This window comes from Perissodus microlepis, chromosome 10 (genome assembly GCF_051167445.1).
Source record: "Perissodus microlepis isolate ML-2025 ecotype Zambia chromosome 10, ASM5116744v1, whole genome shotgun sequence".
Lineage (NCBI taxonomy): Eukaryota > Metazoa > Chordata > Actinopteri > Cichliformes > Cichlidae > Perissodus > Perissodus microlepis.
In genome coordinates, this window is record NC_140470.1 from 23,622,097 (window position 1) to 23,646,172 (window position 24,076).

At 42.0% G+C, this 24,076-nt stretch overlaps 1 protein-coding gene across 4 annotated transcripts in view; it reads left to right on the forward strand.

Moving 5' to 3' along the window:
- tcf7 (transcription factor 7) overlaps positions 1-24,076 on the forward strand; it is a 74,175-nt gene that overhangs the window by 39,571 nt on the left and 10,528 nt on the right. The window contains exons 4-10 of one of the 4 annotated variants that reach the window (XM_084940733.1): positions 2,652-2,778; positions 15,242-15,329; positions 20,362-20,451; positions 21,729-21,848; positions 21,951-22,113; positions 23,181-23,288; positions 24,004-24,051. In XM_084940733.1, coding sequence (XP_084796859.1) covers positions 2,652-2,778; positions 15,242-15,329; positions 20,362-20,451; positions 21,729-21,848; positions 21,951-22,113; positions 23,181-23,288; positions 24,004-24,051 — 744 coding nt within the window. The remainder of the gene's footprint in view (positions 1-2,651; positions 2,779-15,241; positions 15,330-20,361; positions 20,452-21,728; positions 21,849-21,950; positions 22,114-23,180; positions 23,289-24,003; positions 24,052-24,076) is intronic. The other 3 variants (XM_084940734.1, XM_084940735.1, XM_084940736.1) reach the window with 3 other exon arrangements.

Consider the following 24,076-nt stretch of genomic DNA (forward strand, 5'->3'; position numbering starts at 1 on the left):
CGTGGTGGTTCCCCCTGTGGTTTACTTTGGTGAACTTTGCTGTGAGTGAACTTTCTTCACTCACAGTGAGGAGTTTCCACGCCAATGACACGTGAGCGTGTGACCGTGAGCACACACGTGACCATTTCCCTGCACCGCAGTGCGCGTGTTGCAGACCGGCAAACGGACATAAGGGAGTCTGACCAGCACAAACCGAGAGTAGCAGGAAAAGACAGAAAGCAAAAAGTTTTGACTCAGCCGTCAGACGCCTCAAATCACTCTTTTAACAACCGGAGGATTCGCCACAGTGCAACCCTCAGTGCAGTCCAGATCTATCCGGTAGTTGGCTGGGGTTTGTAACAGTGTGGCTGATTGGTGTTTCTGGGAATGAAAACGCCATCAAAGCAGCAGAAGGGTCATTAAAAGACAGATGTTTGAGAAAATCTGACCCCAGTGAGTCATAAGAAGTAGAATGCCTTAATGGAGATTTTTAGCATTTAGAAAATGTGGAAAAGAACACAAATTAATAATTTAACTTATATTTTCAAATAGATGGCCAGCCACATTAAACTAAAAAAACAATTTCTTTCCAGAAGCAACTTTTTGTATCCACGTCTGTCTGTTTTGTCTCAGAGTTACTTTCTTGTTCCCATAAATGTCAGTTTCCCATCTCTAACTTGAAAGGGCCAATGCAGTCACCTTCTTTGAGCTGATGCAGTGTTAATGTCCAACCTTCACAAGACCAGCTGTGCAGTCCTCTGTGTTTTCACACATCCATCCTGAGCTGGCGAACTGCAGACAGTCCCCTTTCCGTCTTCGACCCCACATGATTAACCACATGACATGCGAACCAGCAAGGCGATGCAGCTCCCCTGCCCATCTTCATTGATAAAATACTGGTCTGCCAGGTCATAACCTTAAAACCTACTCAGTGTTTAACGCCTGCTGATTTCATTCTCTTGTCTTTGTTCTCGGCCTCTAAGGTGATGAAAGAGGCTTTTTGTACAATCCTTAAACCACGAGGTTTGTCCTCCGTCTCACTGTTTCTTCAGATCGTTATGAATGCAGGTCATATTATCACCACATTTCACCTTCCTACTATGCTACCTGCTCCCCTGCACTTCTTCCCCCCCACCACCACTATCACCAGCCCCATCCTCACACCTCCCCTTCGGCTCTTGAGAACAGAAGCAGCCAGTTTTGTTTTCACGGCATTAAAAAGCGGTGTAGCAGTTTGATCTGAGCTCCGCTGCCGGTCGTGCAGCATACACATGAGGGTCCGTTTCCGCACGTGTGTGCGCACGCGTGTGGTCAGTGTGAGTCTTTAAGATGCTGATTGATCGGGAAGGAGCGGTTTAAAGTGTGTTTTAAATGTGCAGTGTAGCAGTGTGGAAGCTCTGCCTTTAAGTGATAAGGTGCTCGCTTTGTAACTCAGTGGGGGGTCTAGCGAGCAGCAGCAGATCTGGCCCTCTGCACTGCTGATGTTACACACTTCACACACATGCACGCTTGTGCAAATAAATCTCAGTGTCCAAAATAAAATCGCTTGGAAAACTTCTCTCTCTTTTTTTTTTATGTTCGTGCCGAGGAAAATTGGCGCCTCTGCAGAGCCTCACATTTACACACATCCACCTGCTCGCAAACACACTGATACTCACACCGAACGGCACTATTTAAACTCCCCAAGAAAACAATACCAGTCCACACAGGGCCTGCTTCAAATGAATGCAGTGAAATTCTGTCCAAGGCCGGGCGGTTAGCTGCTTCCAACTTTGCAAACCGCTGTGACATATCGTATGTCACCTAGCATGCTGCAAGCATTAGTAATAACTGGATTTCACGTAAGTTATTGAAAGCCATTTGTAAACAGAGACATGAAAGCAAACAAGCTCACACACAGCCTCACTTGATCATCAAAGACTTATCGATCAAATAGTCCTCCTCCTGCACCTCCTCCTCCGCCTCCCCGCTCCACTGAAAACCAGTGTGAGCGAAGTACGGCCCATCTGTTTTGTTCCAAACCGTGTTTAAAATGTTCAGCTTTCTTCCTTTTCTTTCAGCCTTGGATGAAGTATAAGTGCACGCAAATCCCCCCAAAATTCGGAGACACTTAACATTTGCATCTTCTTCCATCAGTGAATTATTTAAGAGGAGAACGCAGATTTTTTTTTTTAAATAATTCTTTTCATGTCTGGTTGCATCTTGTTATTTCTTTTGTAAGCAAATGAACGAAAGGAAAACTCGTGTAATTGCAAAGCTCTTTGATCGTGCTCAGCAGCGTTGGGCCGAACGGCTGATTCTGAATCTTAAAATCTCAAAATGCAGTTTGCAGACATTATTTGTAATTGGAATAATATAGATTCTGTGATCAAATTAAGATACGTCTGGTTTTCCTGACTTGATTCCAGACAACTTGATTAGCCAAACTTAAACAAATACTTTTGGGGTTTTTTTCCTTTTCAATTGGTGTATCTTAGATTGTATCATCCTGGGTCTCTTTTATGTCTGTCACATGCAAAAGTCTTTATTTTTGCTCGGAAAATGTGAATTGTGCAAAATGTTCTAACATAAGGCAAAAACAGTTTTTTGTACTTCTCAGGCTTCTTGAAGGATATTCAAACCTCTTCTTTTATCTGAATTAATTTGTGTTGTTGTTGTCGTCTCATCAACAGTCTAACAAAGTCTCGGTGGTACAGCAGTCTCACGGGATGCACCCGCTGACCTCCCTCCTGCCCTACAGCAACGATCACTTCAGCCCGAGTTCTCCTCACCTGCCCACAGACATGAGCCAGAAGACAGGTGAGAGCACACGTACACACCTAGTATAGAAACGTTGTCCACACACTGTTAGTGGAGGCTTGCGCATGCAGACGCAGCTAAACAGGCGTAGTTTTGGAGCTGAGTTAGATTTAAAAAGTCTCTCTACACAAGTGCAAGTAAACACAGACGTTCTCGGGACATCTGCCGAATAGTCGCTGAAACCCCGGTCCGCATACACACTGTTTGTGCTGTTGACACATCATTTGTCACATCTGTGCAGATGCAGCACACACACACGTTTGTCACTTCACCAGAAGCACACACGAGAAATGTAATATTACAAATTTAATGCAGTAATATTTTTGCGCACTCCCTCTTTCATATGCACTCACACAGTATTTCTTTTTTGGCTCCCCCACCTCGCCTGGAACATGGACACACATAGAAAGACACAGGCACGCACTCCGTGTGTGAAGTGGCAGCATCAGCTCCGTCAGCCTGTGGCGGTCTCATGGCTTCTCTGAAGTGGCCTGCTCTTCTGAAGGGACAGCCAGCCACACATACACACACACACACACAAAAAGATGGAAACAATTAGGGTGACAATCGCACAAACCATTGCAGCAGCGCACACAAGGTTCTCCTTAGCAAGCACTACACATACAAACACACACTCTCCTCTGTTTGGAAGGCACAAACAAACACACCCTGGCATTTAAAACACTATCGGGTTTTGGACCTGCCTGTGGGCCTGAAGGGTGGCACAGTGGGTTTGTGCAGCATTTCGCTTTAGTGCGAGATGTCACAACTACCAGCCACGTTTGCTGAACGTGTTCCCCAGAAGATGGCTCATCAAGCTCCTCAAAAGTATGCAGGTTACTGGTGATTTCCTTTTTATTTTAAACACGCTATGTGGATTAACGAGTTTATGCAATTGCAATGGTTTTTGTTCTTGTGCAACCTCGCTGGAACGGTGAATACTCTTGTTAAAAATAGCCAAAGCTTAAATAAGGTCCATGTGAGCCATGTGAGCTAAGCACTCTTATTACTCCTGTTAACGCTCATTTTTTAAAATAAGAAATTGCCTCTGCATGAAATCAGTGATTGGTGATTTCATGGATGAAGACTCCAGAAACCTGCCGTTCAGGCCTTTAGCCAATCAGAAGAAAGTTGTCTTAAAACAGCTTGTTTCAGACACAGTGAGAACTGATGCACCAAGGGCAAACATTAAGATAAATAAGCATTATTCTGACCCTCGAATCATGCAAAGCTACTCTGTAGTGCTCTCTAACCTTACAAAGGGAGAGGAGGAGAAATGCAGAGTTCTCACACATGGTGGCTGACTAAAGTCGTGATCATGTATGTCAGTGGGGGAAACTTACAGAGAAATGAAACTATAAGAAAATTTATTTAGTTATTATTTGATGTAATTCTGTGGTTTCTTGGTAAAGTGTGAGCACCGCTGGAGATAGAAGTTTCAGCTCACAGTAACAACCAGACGCTCATATGAAAACGCGCCTGTGAACGAGGGGTGTGAAGAAACCTAAATATTTCTTTTTGTTTGCCGTGCTTTACATTGTAAAACAACAGTCAAGAGTGTTAATGATCCCCTGTGAACACAGTCAGTCACAAAGTAAGACAAAAATTGTTATGGTGACATGTGCAGAACACAGCAAAAGGTGCTAAAAAAAAGATCAACATGCAGTGTAGCTATCCCACGGTTCAAAGAAGTTACAGTTTAATGCTGCTGAGAGCCTTAAAATTGTCGTCCTGATGTGGAGATATGAAATCCAGTGGTCTTCTAGCGCTGCCTGGATTTTCCTCAGGAAATCATTTATAAACTCTCTGAAGTTTACAGAGTCTGTGCGAGATTCATTGAAGGATTTTGTCCTCTGTGGTGACGTCCAAGAGAGAACAGGAAAGAGGAGGAAACAGGCTGAGAGCGAGAGACGAGAGTGAAGAACAGACTGGAAAAAAAACACCACAGAGAACAAAAGTCTTTTATCGGCTCTGATTAGGTGTGAGACAGCGCGAGACCTCGGGCGATCTCCTGCCTGTTCCGTCTGGAAATCCCCCTTTTTCCTCCAAACACACTCCCGCTTGTCTGGCTTAGAGAGTCTGTGTGTCTTTGTGTGTGTGTGTCTAACACAGTGACTCAGCCCGTAATGACAGACTGAGCCACCTGTTTGTTACTTACACACACACAAACACACAGTAACACCTGGCTGCCACATCTAACCTTTCTCAGACCATCTCACCTGAATTATTTTGGCTACGCTTCCACAGAGGAACACCGTGGTGCATGCATACGCACGCCACCTTACCTCACTTCTCTTTTTGTCTGTCAGCTGATCACAGGTTCGGGGGTTACCTCACCAGTGATGTCAGTGATTGGCGCACCTTTCTTCCTCTTTGCGCGTTGCTTAAAGGGGAAATAAAGGGACCTGAGCTATTTCTTTGGTTTTATATGTTAACTCTTGAGTGCTCGGTCTCTGGAGGCTTTTTTGGCCTTTGACCCTTCATCTTTACATGTGTCTATTAAGCCTCCATTGCAGACACGTACAGCTGGCACGCCCCAGGAGTCAATGCTGTTATTTAAGTGCTTGTGTAGTTGGTAAATGTTAAAGCAAATTCTTCCCAACAAGTCTGCATAGTCACAAAAAGCAGGAACACACATTGATGTATACACGAATCCTCCCACTAACCTCCTGATAACGTTTACCTAAGCGGTCCCAAGTGGACTTGCACAGCAAAAGTTTAACTCATGCTTAAGTAATTTAATCACAAAGTGCTACTTGCTCTGTACTTGCTTTCCCCTTGAGTTTTATCATTGAAGTTGACACGAGGAGGCTAGCAGTGTGCCAGAATCTGTCGTTTTTCTAAAGAATACGTTTTGGCAAAATCCATTTCCTTTCTAATATCTCGACAGCTAAAGTTACCCGCATCAGTCTGGTGGAGCATTTCGTGACACTAGCACTGTAACGGAAGTATCAGATTGCAAACTTTTCTCAAGTTGACTCCTATAATCTTGGTCACCTGTGCTCGGTTTGTGTCAGACACAAACATGATTCATGCTTTGGACTGTCAACATGGTATCCTCACCTCAGTTCAATCATCAGTCCAGTCATTCCAATCTTTAAAATCACAGCTGATGGAGGAAAATAACACCAGCCTCGACAAGGGGGGAAAATGCATTGATTTTCATGCTGTGGCTGCTTTTGGAGTTTGTTTTCTGTGTGAAAAAGCGTTAGGGATGGGGTTACCTGCCACCCAGGTAAGGTTGTAGCATGTTTAATAGAGTATAAAATCCCCGCCTTCAACGTCTGCTAGTATGTGGGAGTCCATTTGGGCTTCATGCGAACTTCCCCGTATTGGTCCGGTTTGAGACTACGCTACAAGGGCAGCAACTGTGCATGCATTCTCCAAGCACACACCAGCGAACCAAACTCTAAGTCCTCTGTGTGTCTACAGGGCTGCATATAGCTCCTCTGTAACAAAGCCTTGCATTACATGGAAATCTTTATTGATAAATCAGAAGTGAAACACATTAGTCCACTCAATAGCCTGAAATCAGCTGAGAAACTGGCTAAAAGTGTCCTGCGGCGAGGCTGCATGTTGTCTTTGTGTTTACCCATGTATTTCTGGAGAGTTTATGTAAAAACATACTTGTGCCTGACTGCTTATCTCCTGTGAAATTGTTTTATTGGCATCACAGAACGTGCAGGCCCACTGCAAAACCTCAGTAATATAAAACAGGTAGCCGATAAGATAAGACGTATATTATCGATCCTGAAAGCTGGAAAGCTTCTGTGCTACAGCAGCCAAAACACTGAAATAGCTTAAATAAAATGACACAGCTCAGTAAATAATATACAATAAGACATTAAGATGAAAATTACACAAAAGAGAGAGAAGCTCAGTTAAACAACGAGGTCATTTATACAAAACTCTGTTTATGCTTTTTTTATTTTGCTTTTAGTTGAACAATTAACAAATTATGGTTACAAATTTCCTCTGGATTTCTTGACCTTAAGATGACTTCGCTTACTCTCCAGGCTTCTGATTGTTATTGCGTCATCTGCATCACTTTGAGTAAAAGGTCAGGAAGGAAAGAGCTGTGATTACAGTTTTTTTTAAATTTATTTAATCAATCAGCTACTTTGAATCTTTCTTGTGGCCTTGGGCCTTTCTTCAGAAGCACCGCACCATCGACGTGTGAAAGTTCATCTTTCCTGTTGTTGTTCTGCTCTTTGTGACGTCATTAGAGGCAATAAGAAATTCCTGTGAGTGGACGTCAATGTTAATGACAAACATCACAATACTTGTGGGTTTATTTCTGTTTTGTTTTTGTTTTTTTTGAAACAGTTAAAGATATAAATGTTCTTTTTTTAATATCCTTTATTGTACACAGAGCCTACATCTGTCATTTATTCTCACCACACAGTTTACTTCCTCTGTTATTTCCATCACCACCCACTGTCTGTTTTCACTGCTGCCTAAATACGGAGTTGCCTTACCTTTAGCTATATTTCAACTTTACAACCCCCTTAATTTTCCCGTTAATTTCCCCTAAAGTAATGCACATGTTGCATCATCTTTCTCATAGCATGTTTCACTTCTTTTATTCAGTGTATTAAAATTGGCTGTTAAAGTTGTCAGCAGAAAACTTAGCGCGGGGGAAATACTTACTTGATCCCCTGCTGAATTTCTAAGTTTGCTCACTCACAAAGAAATGATCGGTGTCTAATTTATTTTATGGTAATTCCATTTTGATGAAGAGAGACAGAATATCAATCAAAAATAAATTTAAAAAACACATAATATAAAAGTTATGAATTGATTTGTATGTCAGTGACTGAAATATGTATTTAAGCCCCTACCACCCAGACACAATTCTGGCTCCTACTGACTGCCTGTGTGGCCCAGTGGAAAACATATTACAATCATTTGATCAGTCATCAATTACAGAAAGCATAAAGCACTTTTTTAAAGTACAGAATTAATTTCTCCCATTCTAATCTCTCCACCATCATGTCCAAGACCAAAGAGCTGTCAGAGGAAGTCAGGGACAAGACTGTAGCCCTGCACTGTAGACCTTGGTGAGAAGGTGACACCTGTTGGTGTGATTATTCAGAAATGGAAAGAAATATAAAATGACTATCAATCACCCTCAATCAGGGGCTACATTGCAGGATCTTGCTTCATAGGGTGAGGATGATCATGAGAAATCGATCACGAGAAACTAGGGCTGTGCGATATGACCAAAATCTCATATCCCGATATAAGAATTCTATCGATATAAATCACAAAAATGTAACATTTTCTGTAAATTCTGTGAATCTCGGGCAGCTCGACTTGCGTGAAGTGTTTCCAGCTGCGCGTCGTGTACCTGGAGTGGAGTGTTTTAACTGATGCATGAAACTATACATTTTTAGACATAAGTTGTAACAGCCGCCGTTTTCTTTGTGAGTATTTATTACACGGCGTGCTGCGGGGAAAAGCCTGTTCTAACGTTTGAGTCTAAGGTTTATTTTTTAGCACCTGGCGGCTCTTTTTTAATTCTCATCCGTAAATAATCTGCTCTTTCATGTGATTCAGTTTATTTTGAAAAGTCTCAACAGGATCTTGAGCTTTATTGTGAAAGGTTTATGTGGAACATAAACAAGCGGACACGCGATGCTGTTACTGTCATTGTTGCTAACCACAAAGCATAAAAACAGGCGCTTGTCCTGTAGTGTGGTTATATTAAATATAACAGAAAGAGAGAACTTTAAGAAATTAATATAGCCACTACAGTGACCATCAAAACGATGAAAAAATATTGCCGTAAACAGTTTATTTTGCGACACCACGAAACAAATGATAGCGTAAAATGAAACGATAGTTTTTATATCGTCATCGATATATATCGTTATATCAGAACAGCCCTACGAGAAACTGGCCATCTGCCCCGGCCCTCAGCTGATTGGGACAGAAGATCAAAGTAGACCTCAAAATCAAGATGTTTGGAGGGAGAGAAATGCTGAGTCATTGTGATTTTTCCTGCTAAGAGTACAGAATGACTTCACTGCATTTAGGGGCCAATTAATGTGCAGGTACTGTAAAATCTCCTTCCCTTAGCCAGAATTCTGGAGTTGGGTCATGGATCGGTCTTCCAGCATGATGATGACCCAAACATATCGCTAAGGCAACAAAGAAGTGGCCTACCCATTCTCCAGACATCTGTCCTCCAGACATCTGTCCCTGACATGTGTGCAAACCCGGTGACCAACTAAAAGAAATGTTTTACCACCGTGGTTCCAACAATGGTTTTCTCCACCATGTTTTGCTTGTTTCAAACACTTATTTCACTCAATGACATGCAAATCAATTTCTAACATTTTTGTGATGTGTTTTGGTTAATATTCCGTCTGTCTCCATTAAAATGAAACTATCGTAAAACAGTTTTTCGGAAGTGAACAAACTTGGATATTCAGCAGAGGATCAAGTAAACATTTCCTCCACTGTAAAACTTCAACCCAGTGAATATTTATGAAGTATTTAGAGATATTTCAGTGACAGAAAGATCTTCGTTAATCCTAGGTTTAAATTTAGGTGCTGCACAGTCACAGGCACTGTCATACCTAAGCCCCACTTTACGTCACTGAGAGACTTAAAATTAGAAGCTGCAGTGGCAATGACAGGAATGGAAGGATAACCAAAGAGCTTGTTAACAACACTGTGTTTTACTCCTGTTTTTTTGCCACCCAAAGTGATAAACTTTAAACAGTCTTGTAATTATCTTTTATTTGTCTGACAGATGAAACAATCATAATGAAAAGGCTTTTTTTTAAAAAGCAAAAATCATGGACTTTAACTAATTTTCACATTTAAAAAAAAAAGGCCTGGAACTTCAAACTTTTATACATCTAATTCACGTTAAGCCTGTTTAAGCTTCAATGTCTTACCAATAATCCATCATTCGTGTAGCACCTTCCAAGCTCAAAAATACAGGTGAAAGTGTTTTACAACCTGAAAAGGAAAGCAGGAAATTTCACTGTCAGTAAATCCAGGAGATTCGAACGCTGCAGTGACCTTTCTGCCGGGTTGTGTTTGACATAGTGTGACCCAGCTGGTCGGCTTAGTAAATTCAGTCATTTCTCCAGTCAAGCGTAACACCGCGTGTGATTCAAAAGTGGAACATTCCCTTTAGATTGGGCAACATCTCGCTTCAGATATGACTGTTTGTAAGTAAAAATTGTATTTGTAGCACGTTTGAAGACAAATATTACAAAGTGCTAAACGACAAAAATGGTCAAAAAAGTAAATGAATAATAAGGACAAAAAGTTACGAAGGGCAAGTTTAAAAAGATGACTTTTAAGTCCACAGATCTCAAGCTGAGTGGGAGCGACGTACAGAGTCTCTAGTAGTCCACAAAACCTTAAGGACCTGCTGTGGATGCAGGGAGGTAAAAACCAGAATCTTAAAGTGGACTCTGAAGCAGCTGAATTAGCAACAGTGTTAAATGAGAGTACGTAAGGTTCAAATTCGACTCGAGGTTTTATTGAGACAAGTGAACAAGGAATTACAGTAAAGACACGATGATGACATAAAGACACGAACAACAATTTCTAGTTCAGACTGTGATACTGTAGGACTGAACCTGGCAATGCTTCTCAAGTGGGGGGAAAAAAGGAAGACAATATTTGCCCAGACAATAGATTATAAAATACAGAGAAGTGAAACATGCCTGCTTACCATCACCCTGCCATGTGATGAACACTTACTGTATGCTTTTGTATGTATAACTGTAAATCGGAAGGGGAGTGCATGTGTGTGTGAGACAATCTGTTGACATATAGCAAGCTTTGATTACTTCTGCAGTGCCAAACGTGAAATAGCTGACGAGGCTGGAAATCAACTTTTTATTTATTTATGTTTATTTGCAACAAATGAATAGTTGTTAACGCAAATTTATTTAATCGTATTTTTTAAATAGTGATTATAGTTCCAAGCTTACCGGAGCAATTGAGACATAAACATCTCAGATCAAGAAGGTTCCTGGTTTGAATCCCGGCTGAATCCCATGTGGAGCTTACATGTTCACCCTGTGCCTGCCCGGGTTTCTTCCCACAGCCCAACATTACATGCAGGGTAACAGGTGATTAAAGTGGCTGTGAATGTGAGGTAGATGACGTTATTGAAGTGTTTAGAATAAAGTGCTGCATGAATGTGGGATTAAAATGCCTATATTAATGCAAGTAAATTAAATTATATTGCAGTCACATCAGTTTAAAGTGCTGTCTATTAACTATTTGAGGCTCTTTAACCTGTAGTGCTTTTCTTCATTAAGCGATCGCATTATTTTTGAAAAGAAACGAGTCGCTGTGCAAGAGAGACGCAGTGAAAAGAGTGTAAAGACGAATGAGCGCAAGAGTTAAAATAATAGAGTTAAATTGGGGTAAAAATGCGAAGCGTTAAAGTATTTTAAATTGGGTCATCGGAGCCTGTTTGTGCTAGCTGTTACATTTTTTTGAATTGGAAGCGAGAGTGTGAGTCACCCTGCTTAAAAGGAGAAACTGTGTATCGACGATGAATAATAAGAAAAAAAATAAGAGTCATATTCGGCAAACTGTAGTTTTACACTGTAAAAAAATGACTTTTACTATTACTGCAGCTTTTGATGTTTACGCTTAAAAAAAGGAAAGAAAGAAACAGTTCCAGTACTTGTGTAAAATTTGTCAGCACTTAATACTGCCCTTACTGTAACAAAACTCTGCACAGTTTCTTCTGGTCTTTGGGCTCTTTTATGTACACCACACTGGCTGATTGTCAAGTCATTTAATGGCTCAGATGCTGCATCGCTTTCACTCTCAGTGGTTATAACCACCGCGGCACATTATCAGTGCAGGAATACTATTTTCAGCTTCTCGACTCTCAGTTTAACATGCACACGTTCTAATACTGAGCTCACACGCAGCCACTTTGACTCAAATGGTTCCTCTTTGAAGTGTTTCCCGAGACGCCAACATGGAGACCGTGAGATAGTTGCTGTAGTTGTTATTAGACGGCCGCGCTAAAAGGGGCATTCCAAAGAAAACTGCCCCATTACTGCTGCTAATTTTCCCCTTCAGGTTTCCCAACAGCAGACAAACTGATAGCAAGGGCAAAAAGGTGACTTACAGAAACCATGATCAAGTTTCCTTCACATTAAGGTGTGAAGATTAACTGCTAAAATAAAAACTTGTGTGCAGTTCGCATGTAGGATTTCGACTTTGATGTTTGCCACACAGTCATTTTAGGGAAAATGGGTAATTTCGAAAAAGGATGTTAAGTTTCAATATCACAAGAAGTATTAGCATCTGCTGTTGTTATTACTGCCGATCACGTGTTTTCAGAACATTTGCTCTCAGCTACGAAGGGGTTAACTTGACACTCTCATCAGATTAAGCATCTTTAAGTTAACCGTGTTGATAGTGAAACTCACATGAGGGCACATTCAGATTGTCACTAACAAAGGGACAAAATGGCCCATGTTGGTGATACTGGTGAGGCTGTGCAATTGTTCTTCTGAGGCAGCAAATGTTTTTTAACACGGTGCTGCAAGCTGCATGCTCCAAGGTGTGTGCATGTGGAGTCCTGGATAATTTCATTTGTGGCCACCAGATGTAATTATTTCAGCCACTACTTCTGAGAAATGTCAGTTTGGCATGGCAGATGCCTACAAAACACTACAATACCCATGAGCCTCAGTCGCTGTTGCCTCAGAGAGGAAATGGTAGAGATATGAAAAGGCTTTCATGCTGCAGTTGAGAATAAAACACAGTGTGACCGTGTTCTCAGTTGTCTAGCAGTTTAGCATACATACAAGTACCTGTAGGAGGTTTTTTTTCATGCTTAGCTTCTGTTTCAGAGTTTTTATGTACGCAGATGTGTACTGTACCTTCACCTTTTTAGCACAGCAGCAGACATTTCTGACACATTTCTTAATCTCGCAGGGTTTCAGTTACATCTAAAGTAGTCACAATGACTCACCTATGAGTATGTATGGGAAAAAATGCCACTTTGTAACTTTATACCCTTGTTAAGATAGCACATACTTCATTTATCATGTAATTCATATGTTTATAGCAGCCAAACCTTTCAACACAAACTACAACAAAATATTAAAGTGGAAAAAAGAAAGTGTGTGCTTACTATTTCCATAGGATTTTAGGGGGTACGTAGCAGCCAGGCACTGCTAATCAAATCCATTTCATCAATCATTAATCGTGAACCAGTGTCAGCATCTCTGTAACAGCGGTTTTGGTAGTTTGCTCCTCTGCAGGAATGTCACAAGACTGCAATGCTCAGAAAAACTGTAGAAACTCAAGAGCTACATTTCAGACTCTAGAGGCTGTTAAATGTTAAAGTTCATGACCGTACAATTAGAAAAAGACTGAATAAGTATGGCTTGTTTGGATGTGTTGCCAGAAAAAAGAACATGGCAGCATGGCTTAGGTTGAATCGACGATGAACTCCTCTGTAGAGTCAAATGTGAGGCCGTCTGTCTGACAGCTGGAACTGGGCCAAAACTCGATCATTCAACGGGACAATAATCCCAAGGAATCGAGGTGTTGCAACGGCCCAGTCAAAGTCCAGACCTCAGCCTGATTGAAATGCTGTGGCAAGATTTCAGGAGAACCGTGCATAAGTGAATGCTTCCAAACCTCAAATAATGATGACTAAACAAATATCTCAGTAAGATAAAAAGAACACAAGCTACAGTAAAAAAAAAAAGAGAGAGAGAGAAAAAGTAAAAATAAGTTATTTAACTAAAAATATATATGAATATTATCTTTAAGTACATCAAATCTGAATGTGATACAGTAAAATTCATGTAGTTTCATGTAGTGGAACAGTGTAAAAACTATAAAGCATAATAAAAGAGAGTAAAAAAATTGTATTAAAGGTAGAAAAACAGCAAAACAAGCAGAGTAACACATAAGTGGCACCCAAAATCTACTTGTACTTGTTGTCTCGGATGACACAAATTGTTGCAAAATGATACAGCACTTTGCCACGCAACAAAAAGTCCCCCCTTCCACCCCCCCGACCCTTGTTTTGCTGCCTTTGGTTGTGCGACTGTTATTGTGGCGCAGCAGTTTTTCGTCAGTTCAAGCACACTCTGAATGTAAGCCTGATGTTTCCAATAAATGGAATTTACCCCTCATCAAAAACTTCTATATGTTGAACAATCTCTGAAGGGAAGTGGCTGCAGCAGCCTAAAAGTCCCTTCTTCTTGATATACATACAAAGCGGCGTACTGAGCGCGCTCTGTGGCTACTTTGGCTGGTCAGCTAATCATTACTGTACTGCTGCGAACCAGTTTGAGTCAAGCACTCGCTGCAGCATTTTTAGATATTCTCTGTGAGTGAAGCTTAACAAGTTTAACTAAATACTCAACTGCTTACTTACACTTCATCGTGCACGCAAGGTGAAGTTTGTTCACACAAGCTGCATGAATAAAACTGTGAATGACATTATTTAAAAAGAAGCAAGAACAGAGAGAGACCGATGAAGGCTTGCAACTTGAAAACGTCGCCATTAAATACTCAAAAGGTGTGCAGGGGAGGGGAGGATGACAAGGAATGAAGGTGTAATGACGAGGAAAAAAGGATGAAAGGGGTCTTTAATGAAAGAGGGAGAGACGCGAGGGATGGGAAACAGGCAAAAGGGTCAAGATGGGGTGAGAAGCAGGGCAGAGACGAGCAATAAGAGGAACCCGGACAGTGGGAGGGTGGAGGGCACCAGGGGAGGGATGAGGGACAAGAGGAGAAGGGAGGAAGGGCGTGGTGGGACAGACAGAGGAATGGGAGGAAGGGTTGAGTGGTGAGACAGGTCGACTGACTCAGTCTCGTTCCTGTCATCTAGATTTATAGCGGCTCGGGGTCCCGAAACAGGCCCGGAGCCGCGGCCAAATTACAGTCATCTAGAGCATTCCTCTGCTGCAAACACAGGTTAGCAGCCGGGCCGCGCTAAGTGCTAGGTGCTGCCTGTTGACAAATGACTTCCTTTGAAGGGCACAAAGAGAGAGAGAAAGAGAGAGACTGGATATTTTCTGTGTGAGGGCACAGAGTCAAGCAGTCTGTGTTTCTTTTGTTCGAAAACATTTCTGCTAAAAGTAGAGACAAAGAGTGTTTGTTTGGATGCTCGTCTGGGTGTGCGTCTGCCCGTGTCGTTGTGGGTTTTTAAAATGTGGCCGCTTTTACGACAGACCCCGACTTGTGTGGAATAAACCAGTGAAACCGACTGGCATCATTGGTTTCTAGTGGAAGACACAAACACACACACACACACAGAAAGACAGAGTATGCCACAGTGACCGAGAATACGTGAGTCAGTGTGTTAACGTGTTTAATGCCAGGTTCCTATGCTGCTTACACTGCTAAACCCATCAGACCTGTGGGCTGGGGATGTTCAAGCACTGAGAAAACCCTGATTACAATGATGTTAATGTGTGTGTGTCTGTGTGTCCTCCAGGCATTCACAGGCATCAGTCCCAGGACCTCTCAGGATATTACTCCCTCCCTCCTGGTGGCGTCAGCCAGATCACTCCCTCGATGAGTTGGTGAGTCAAATTAGCCCCTTTCTTAAATCAGATGGGCGATACGTACCTTTGCAACCTTCACCGGTCTGATAAAGGGATGTCATTCAGGTGCTCACATCAAAGTTCAGACACAGCACAGACTTTCTCTCTGTCTCTCCTTGGTATTCACACCATTTGTTGTACTTGTGCTTCAGTGCTGTGAGGCATTCACACTCTTGACATCTCTCTTATGGGTGGGGAAATAGTGAAAATGCAAGAAATAGTAATTGAGAAAAGTCCTCATCTCGCTGCAGCTGATTTAAGATGTAAGGTCATAGTGTGCGTGTTATCGATATTCGCGTCCCTCTTCCAAACAGTCGTGTTTTATAGTGAGCTGGGCAATTCAGGGACACATGATAGAGATTTACAGCTGTAATCTTGTGCGTGCCTGTCTGCTAATGCGACTGCGTTCAGTTCAGACTTGTGTTATGTTCTGTAAACGTTACCAGGTCTGACTTGGTAAAATTGCTGCTGTGGCTATTATGGAAAAGTGACCAGATGTTGAAGCCCTGCACTGGAAAAGAACTGCATGTCTGGCTGTCTGCACAGGACTTTAGATCATTTGTGTCATTCCTAACTAAAAGTGGGACAAAACAATGCCCTACCCTCTGAATCCAATGTTGTTGTTTTTTCATGTTTTCTATGCTTTGGTGATGTCTGATGGACATTTTTCAGTATTTTCCAGCGTCCTATAAACCTATAGGGGTGTCAAACCCATTTTACACTGGGTCCCACTTTGATCATAAGTGGGATTGACCAGTGAAACTCATCTTTCTGTCAGTGTAAAGAAGTTTAACTGCACATTTAATCCCTGACATATTTTAGTATAAGAAAAAGAAGTGCAGTTTCAACAGTACAGCTCAGTTTTTCTACAGGATAAAGACATGTGGCTTTGGGTTTCAATTGTAAGAATTGCATGTGTAAAATTACAGAAATTACTGAAAGAATATCTTTTTTCTTTTTTTCTTCTTTCTGGTAGTTATTTGTTTATCTATTACTTATTTTCTTCTGTGAAGAATAAATAGCCATGGAGAAGCCATACAACTAATGAAAACGCAGTTAAATATCTAAATAAAATGTTGCATTTTCCAAAGCCATCCAGTGGGCCAAATTGGAGTCTTTGGCAGGCCGATTCTAGACCCTGGGCCTTATGTTTGGCAGCCTGCTATAGACTAAAATTGTCAAAGAGAAATATCGAAAAGAATTATTAGTTGAAGCCACAAATTAAAGCTACACTATACTTTGCTCCAGTGTAGTAATCATAGTAAACTGCATATCTTTTGTGTTTTAAAATGTTGGTCAGAAATATCAAAGATATGTGAATGTCGTCTTTATAGTTTATGCTTCTTAATCCAATCAGTGGTGTTCTTCTGGACCAGGTTTCCCATCATAAACTTGTAACTAACCCTTAACCCCACCAATGTTCCTCTTTCAGCCTGATTAAAGGAGCCGCAGTGGCCTCCAAACTGTTATCCCTGGTTTTTCCCAAACACTGTTATCATTTCATTGACCTATGCCGATGTGCATACATCACAGGTTCATCTGGTGTCAGCTCAGATAACCCGTTGTCATGGAAGCCACAGCCTTTGATCCTGTTTGTTGAGGGCTTCGACCCGTGGCCTCTGGTTAAAACATAATGAGTGTCGACAGCTGCAAATTTTAAATGAAATGTCAATCAAAGTAATGGTGATTGGCCTCAACAAAGTCCTCTGCGGCACATTTTCTCTATACATAAAGAAGCGTTTTGTGATCTTTAAACTGAAGGATGTTTCTATGAAACACGTCTTTAAAGATGTCCTGATGGCTGCAAACATCACAATCGGGTGGGTTCAAAGATTTCCAAACAATGAAGAAAATGTTGGTTTTGGAGTCGTAGCCACTGCACTGTGTTTTTAGTGATAGAATTCCTTAAGTCTGTTTCTCATGGGCTCGGAGCGACCACAGCGGCGATGCAGAAAGCTACGCTGGACACCTAAAACAGGCACATCTGTTCCATATTCAGTCATCCAGGTTTCCATCCATTCAGAGCTGATTGTGAGCCTCCAGTGTCATGCTGGTTGATTGTGAACTTATAATGTCAAACTTCCCATTGATTTATGGATCAACACAAATCCATTTATTCCCACCTACAGCATCTGTGCCTGGACAAATCCCCTCTCAGAATAGTTAAAGGCTTACATCAAATGTCATGGAGATTTGGGATGAAAGCTTAAAAAGTTTTTGTGGGCATTAGCTTACATGTGTGTGTGTTTATTTTTTTTTCTTTGTGTTTTCTTTTTTTTTTTTGTGCTTCTGTAGGACGAGCTGCATGTCCCTAGACGTTTCTCAAGTCTGTGATTTCTGGTTTTTTTTATCTTTTTCAGACAAGAGCTCTTCATCAACAGTTAATCTCCTTTAACCCAGATTATCTGCTTTGTTTTGGCCCCTTATAGTGTGCTTCTTTGTGGAAGGAGGAGGCGGGAATAACATGGAGAATGAGCAGTTAAATGTCAAACTGTTGTTTTCTGTTCTTTCTCTCTTTTTTTCTTTAAGTCCCGTCCCTCCACGACCACCTCCAACCGTCCCTTTAGCCTGCTGGCTGGTTAAATCCATTACATCAGGAATTATAAAAGCTTTTACCTCCTGCTGACCAAAGAGTCTTGCTTTAAGCGATGCAGACATTTAAAATCAAAATTGTAAGATGTTATCAGAGAACAGAAAAATAACAAATAAAAGAATATGAAGAACATGACTAATAACCTTATTTTCTATCAATGAGCAGCTTAAATTACAAGTATGGAGGTCTGGTTGATGATTGGATGTCATGTGACCAATTCTAACTAACAATTATACTGTACTTACCGACCCTTTGAGAAAGCACCTGAAGTCTTTTTGAGGGTCTTGGCATCAGAGCAGTTGCGGTTTCTTTTGGAGATAAAGCATCAAACTCTCTTCTTGTAGGGACAAATGAAGGTCCACATGAGGAGTGGGCAATTAGATTAATATTGTATTCATTTAAAAGTTCAAGATTGAATCTTGGGAGTCTACTAAAATGGGTTTAGATGCTTTAATGTTGAAGAAAAAACATGAAAAAAAGAAACTGCTTGAAACACTGTTTTAGATCTTGGTTCTTTAAGGCTTCCCTTTTTAAAAGCCTAGTGTGTACTGGCTGGTCAGCTGACCTGGCAAAAGTGAGTGTATTAGTTGCATACCATAGCTCTTCAAGTGTAGACTCAGCCCTTTAAGAGCTGTAGGCTAACAACCCCCCGGCCCCCTGCAGAGGTTAATACGTCACACATTGGTTTCATGCATTGACATTGTTTCCAAAACCAACCCCATCGTGACCATTTATTCCTCCACCAAGGCGGAGACCAAGTAGCTGTCAGCGAGATCGCATTAAAAAAAACTACTAAGCCGGATTCTATTAAAGTTAATGGAGAGGTGGTGACTGGGCAAAGGAATAACTGAGTACATTTTGCAGCAGCTCCAGATCAATTTCTATCAAACTGTAGAAGTGGGTATTAACTTGAGTATGCCTCAAGTTTTTAACAGGTTTACAGTCAGATGATTCCTAACAAGCAGTTGAGCTTTTTTTTTCCTCTATGGTTGCAAGGACAATGCAATCAAAAAAGTCATGTGCTTGTTCCTGGGTTCTTCAGGTGCAGGTTGGGAGGCAGCTGCTCATTGTTTTGACTGCCAGCATGTTGAAGGAGCTGTTAGGGCTAGGTGTGAACTATGCAAGCTTGTTACATAGTGATGTAAATAAGTCACGAGAAAAGCCTGGACTACAAACGAGGAGCTTCGGGTGGCGCAGCAGCAGTGCTTTCTGTGGCCTCCTAACTTTGCAGAGCACAAGGAGCTATAGAGCACACTAAACAAAGGGGGGAAACCCTAAATGCATAACATGGGAACTTAATTTATTTTAATGGCTATGGATTAAAGAGGATTGGACTGACTAGTGGACTGTTTGACTCATTAGATTCAGCGATATGAAGGAAAAAAGAAAGAAAAGTGGATGGGCCATTTAGTTTGAACCGCTTTTGTCTAAACTGTGTCGTAGCGTGGCCTCAGCTGAAACAGGGTTACAGCCGGAGCTGAGGCCACTAATCTCCGGATCTCGTCCCAGTTTAGGGTTTCTGCTGCTGGGCTTTTCTGAATGTAAACAACCTCTTGAGAACAGATACAGCTGAAACAAAGAGGAAGAGATTAAAAGGAGATAGCAGAGTGTGATGATAATGATGATGATTGCAAAGGTGGTGTAAATGGTAGATGTGGATTGGAGCAAGCGAGCGTGTGCTGACATTCACAAACACCAGGATGAGTCAGTCGAAGGGGAGGATGGTTGCATTTGCTCTCTGGAGGTAGTTTTTTTTGGGGGGGAGGTGTGGTTTTTCTACATATCAAAGGCTTTTCCCTACACCCGCTCCCCACCCGCGACCTCCCACGGTGTGAGTATTTGTTTGTGCTCCCAGTAAGTCAAGTATTGACGCACAGCTGTCAACAGTGCTGATCCAGGCTTTCCAGGGGGTGCATCACAGCATCACGACGGGCTTTAAGGATTGCGAATTAACTTTATGTTAGAACCATCAAATAACACACAAGTCCTGAAGTTTATTTTATTTGGGTTTTATTCTGTTTTGTTTGCGTATTCAAATGCAATGCGGTATGAAATGCATTGGTGACTTGAAGAAATGTATGCCTGAGCACGCACAGAACAAAAAAAGAAAAGCTGAATGAGTGTTTGAAAGCATCTCTGCAAAACTTTCCACCAGATTAAGAGACAACTTATATTGATGTTAAAGGATGGGAAAGGCACAGGAATGACAGCAAATTTCAGGGGTAAGGAAGTTTGTTGGGAATTTGGAAGATTATGCAGTGGAATAATGGTTCTGGAAGCATTCCATTAGGTGACCTTAATGAATCTGTTTCCACCTAATTCCTTAATTTAACCATTAAGGGCAACAACAAAAAAAACTTTTACCTGTTAAATTAAAATCTTCTGCTCCCGTCTCTTCCCTCTGCTGTGCTGTGGCAGGCAGAGCCAGCCTGTCTATCCTGCCCTGTCCCCATGTGGATTCAGGCAGCCCTACCCCTCCAATCTCCCCAGCGCATCGTCCTACTCCAGGTACCGTAGCCGACTGGCCAGCTTGAGCCAACCCGATCCGAGTTGGGGTCGGGGGAAAAAAAAGGGCAACGCTCTGCATCACCAACTCCTGTTTATAGCACATCTCAAACGTCTGAGCAGGCGTTTTCCATTCACCGTGGCAAACTCATGTTCGGGCCGATTTCTTTGGACAGCTTCTGTAAAATGTTCTATTGGAGCCAGTGTGCTGTAAACAGGACCAGTTCAGTGTTTCGCCAAAAACAAGCTGAGTCAAGCCAAGCTAATCGCTGCTGCAGAATATGAAATGTCACACACACACACAGAAATAGAAACAACCATTAGGACAGCTGCTTTATTTTTTCTTTTCGCTGCCCTTAAGCTTTGTTCTGGTTGTAATTGTGTCTTGTCTTTATCTCGCTGTAAAAACTTCAATGTTTTTTAAAAAAGAGAGTTCTTTTAGTCGTCATTGCAGATGCTTTTCATGTTTGCAAGCACACGCACGGGAAAATTAAGTGTGAACCCACTGTGAGTTTAAGAGGGTTTTTGTGTTGAGTCAAATTTGCGAACCCTTAAAGATCTCTGCTTGCAACACACAGATGCTTTCTGTTTGTGTTAGTTGCCTAAAATAGGTGAAGAATCCCCAGCCTGTCTGGCATAACAGGCTGGGGATTCCTCATAGCCTGTTGTCAGTGACTCTGGTCTGTTGACAAGAGGCACAGTGTTTAACAACCCAAAATGGAACAATTAGGGACAAATTACTGATAGATATCGCATAACTAACCTGCAAACAGGTAGGAAAATATGAGGAAAATACAAAGCTAGATCACATCATGATTGGTGGAATGCATTTTTACTCCCTACGAGTCAAGGTGTGTGACACACGAAGAAGCGTTTTCCCCTCAGCGCCCACTTCCCCTCTCTCTCGCTCAGTAATGTTTGGTCGCCCTCTAGTGGTGATAAATGATGGCATCACTCTTACACAAAAATAAACTTTAAAGAGCTTCTTTGTCACACTGCAGTCACATTTGTCCCGTGTTCTGTATTTCATTTACTCAGCTGTAGACACAAGATGAAACACAAACAACACTGATATGAAGCCCAGTGGACTTTCCATGCTTTCAGGCTCACTGCTTACATAAAACTGTCGCTCCTGCTTTGATGCTTACCGCCCTGCCGCCTCCTATCCTCAGTGCATCTCTATGAACTCACCTTTTTTGTCACCCCCCCCCCCCTTCTCTGTCTTATCCCCCCACCCCCTTTCCTCTGCTTTTTTTTCTCTTCTTTTTACCCTGCACCAGGTTTTCTCACTCGCTGATGCTCGGCCCATCGGGCATGCATCCTACAGGGATCCCCCATCCAGCCATAGTGCCCCCTACAGGCAAACAGGAGCACGAGCAGTATGACAGGAGCATGTACGTGTAAGTATACCCATCGCTCCGTTTTAGGTACATTTATATTCATGGCTCCACCCTTTGTCAAAGTTCTCACAGCCTCATTCCTTCACCCCACGTCTTCATCAGGAAGCCACAGGTGGAGCCCAAGCGGGAGAAGGAGCCCAAGAAGCCGGTCATCAAGAAACCTCTGAACGCCTTCATGCTTTACATGAAGGAGATGAGGGCAAAGGTCATCGCCGAGTGCACATTAAAAGAGAGCGCAGCCATCAATCAGATCCTGGGACGAAGGGTGAGGGACGCACACACGCACACACACACACACAGGCACGCACATTGAAAAGCAGACTAATCCTGTTTCCAGGTCAGTCAGTAATTTCACACATGAGGAACATGAGAAGTAATGTGAACTCTGTTTCCCTCACTTACCAGACTGGTACTTATCTAGCACTTCTCTACTTTACCTGCACACTCACAGCACTTTCTACCACTACATCGTACCACTGACCTTCCGATTAGTAGATGACTCGTTTTTCCTCAGCCACATCCGCCCCTTATTCTCATGCAGTAGTGCAAAAAAGTAAGAGGAGTTACAGTCTATTGAACCTGGAGTACCCACTCAGGCACAGGGAGAGCATGCAAACTCCACACAGAGGGTTCGAACCAGGAAGCGTCCTCCTGTGAGCCGACATTTCAAACCCCTGTATCCTCCAAATCCTTACATGATTATGTTATAAAGAGAGCGTCCCAGAGATGCACTGCCTTTCTTTTGGAAAAATGGAGAGAGGTTTATCATTTTATTAAAGACTTCAATGGCCGGTAGTTAACAAGGTTTAAGAATTACCCTCCTAAATGTAAAACTGTGTCTACGGTACATAACATCATTAGGAGAGTCAAAGGATTTGAGAACAGGCCTGGAAAAATGAGCCTGGGGCCCTTAGGCTGCGCTGCATTAAAAACAGAAATGATTCTGCGATTGTTATCACAGTAAAGGCTCAGGAACACTTCAGGAAACCACCGACGGCAGCAAATGCAAATTGACACGCGATGAAGAAACATTTAAAAACAACATCCAGCTCATCTGTGCCGTAGAAAGAGAAAAACGTCCTGTTGTCATAAAAATCTCCGTTATAATTCATTTATAGTAAAAGAAGAGCACATATTCCACACAGAAAAATAACATTTAATTTTCTCTCTTTGTACTATTTTCACTTTTTTGTATATTCTCAATAGAAAGAGAGTTTAATGATCAGATCAGTTCAAAGCCATTATCAAAGACTTTATTGCCCAAAACCCGAAAACTGTATAAAGGCAAGTCTGTGAAAATACTGACCTTCCTTTTGCTGTGTGTGTTTCCAGTGGCACGCACTGACCCGGGAGGAACAGGCCAAGTACTACGAGTTGGCCAGAAAGGAAAGACAACTGCACATGCAGCTCTACCCAACGTGGTCTGCTAGGGACAACTACGTAAGAACATGTTCTTCTTATTCCTCCCTCCCCTGTGTTCATGAGCCTATTCAGAGTGAGAAGAAAAACAAGCCGATATGACTAATTTCCTGAGCCGTCTGAAAACAAAAGCAGGGATATGCAAAAGCTCTCCCACTTTTTAAAATGGAAAAATAAAGGTGTGCAAGGCAGGGAATGTTGCAGTATCTGCAGTGAACATCATTTTCCATTGTTACTGGTTTACCGCAGTTTACGGAAAACAGTGATTTCTGGTGGCGAGCTCTAAAAATGCACTGAAAACTGTGCTGAATTACACACAAAAAAGAAAATTGGAAGAAAAAAAATGTGCCCACCCCCTAAAAAAACCATCTAAAACTGCAGTTCTAGTGATGCAAATGGTATTTTCTGAAATAAAATCCTCCCCTTGGATTCTTGGGTCATTGATTTATACCAATCTGAGCTTCCAGATGCATTAAAATAAAAGCCAGGAATCAGCAGAAGCTATTCACGCTTTGTTTTCTGTAAGGAGAAAACCATTTAATCAGAACCTGCTCTCTGGTGTGATTTCTGTGCAAGTGAAACCAAGAACAGGATCAGTCTCATGAAATCTGTTGTTTCTGACACTCTCAATGCCAGTGTTCTTAAATACAACGAATAAACTTATGTGGTGCATGCATTCTAGTTTCTGGCCTGCTGTGTGCCTTTGACTTCTCAGTTTGCTGTTGAACTCTTGCAGGAGGCGGGCCTTAGCGGGGTCGCAGGGGAAAAGAATAAAGCTGATTGGGTAGGGACACGTCTTATGGTGGATT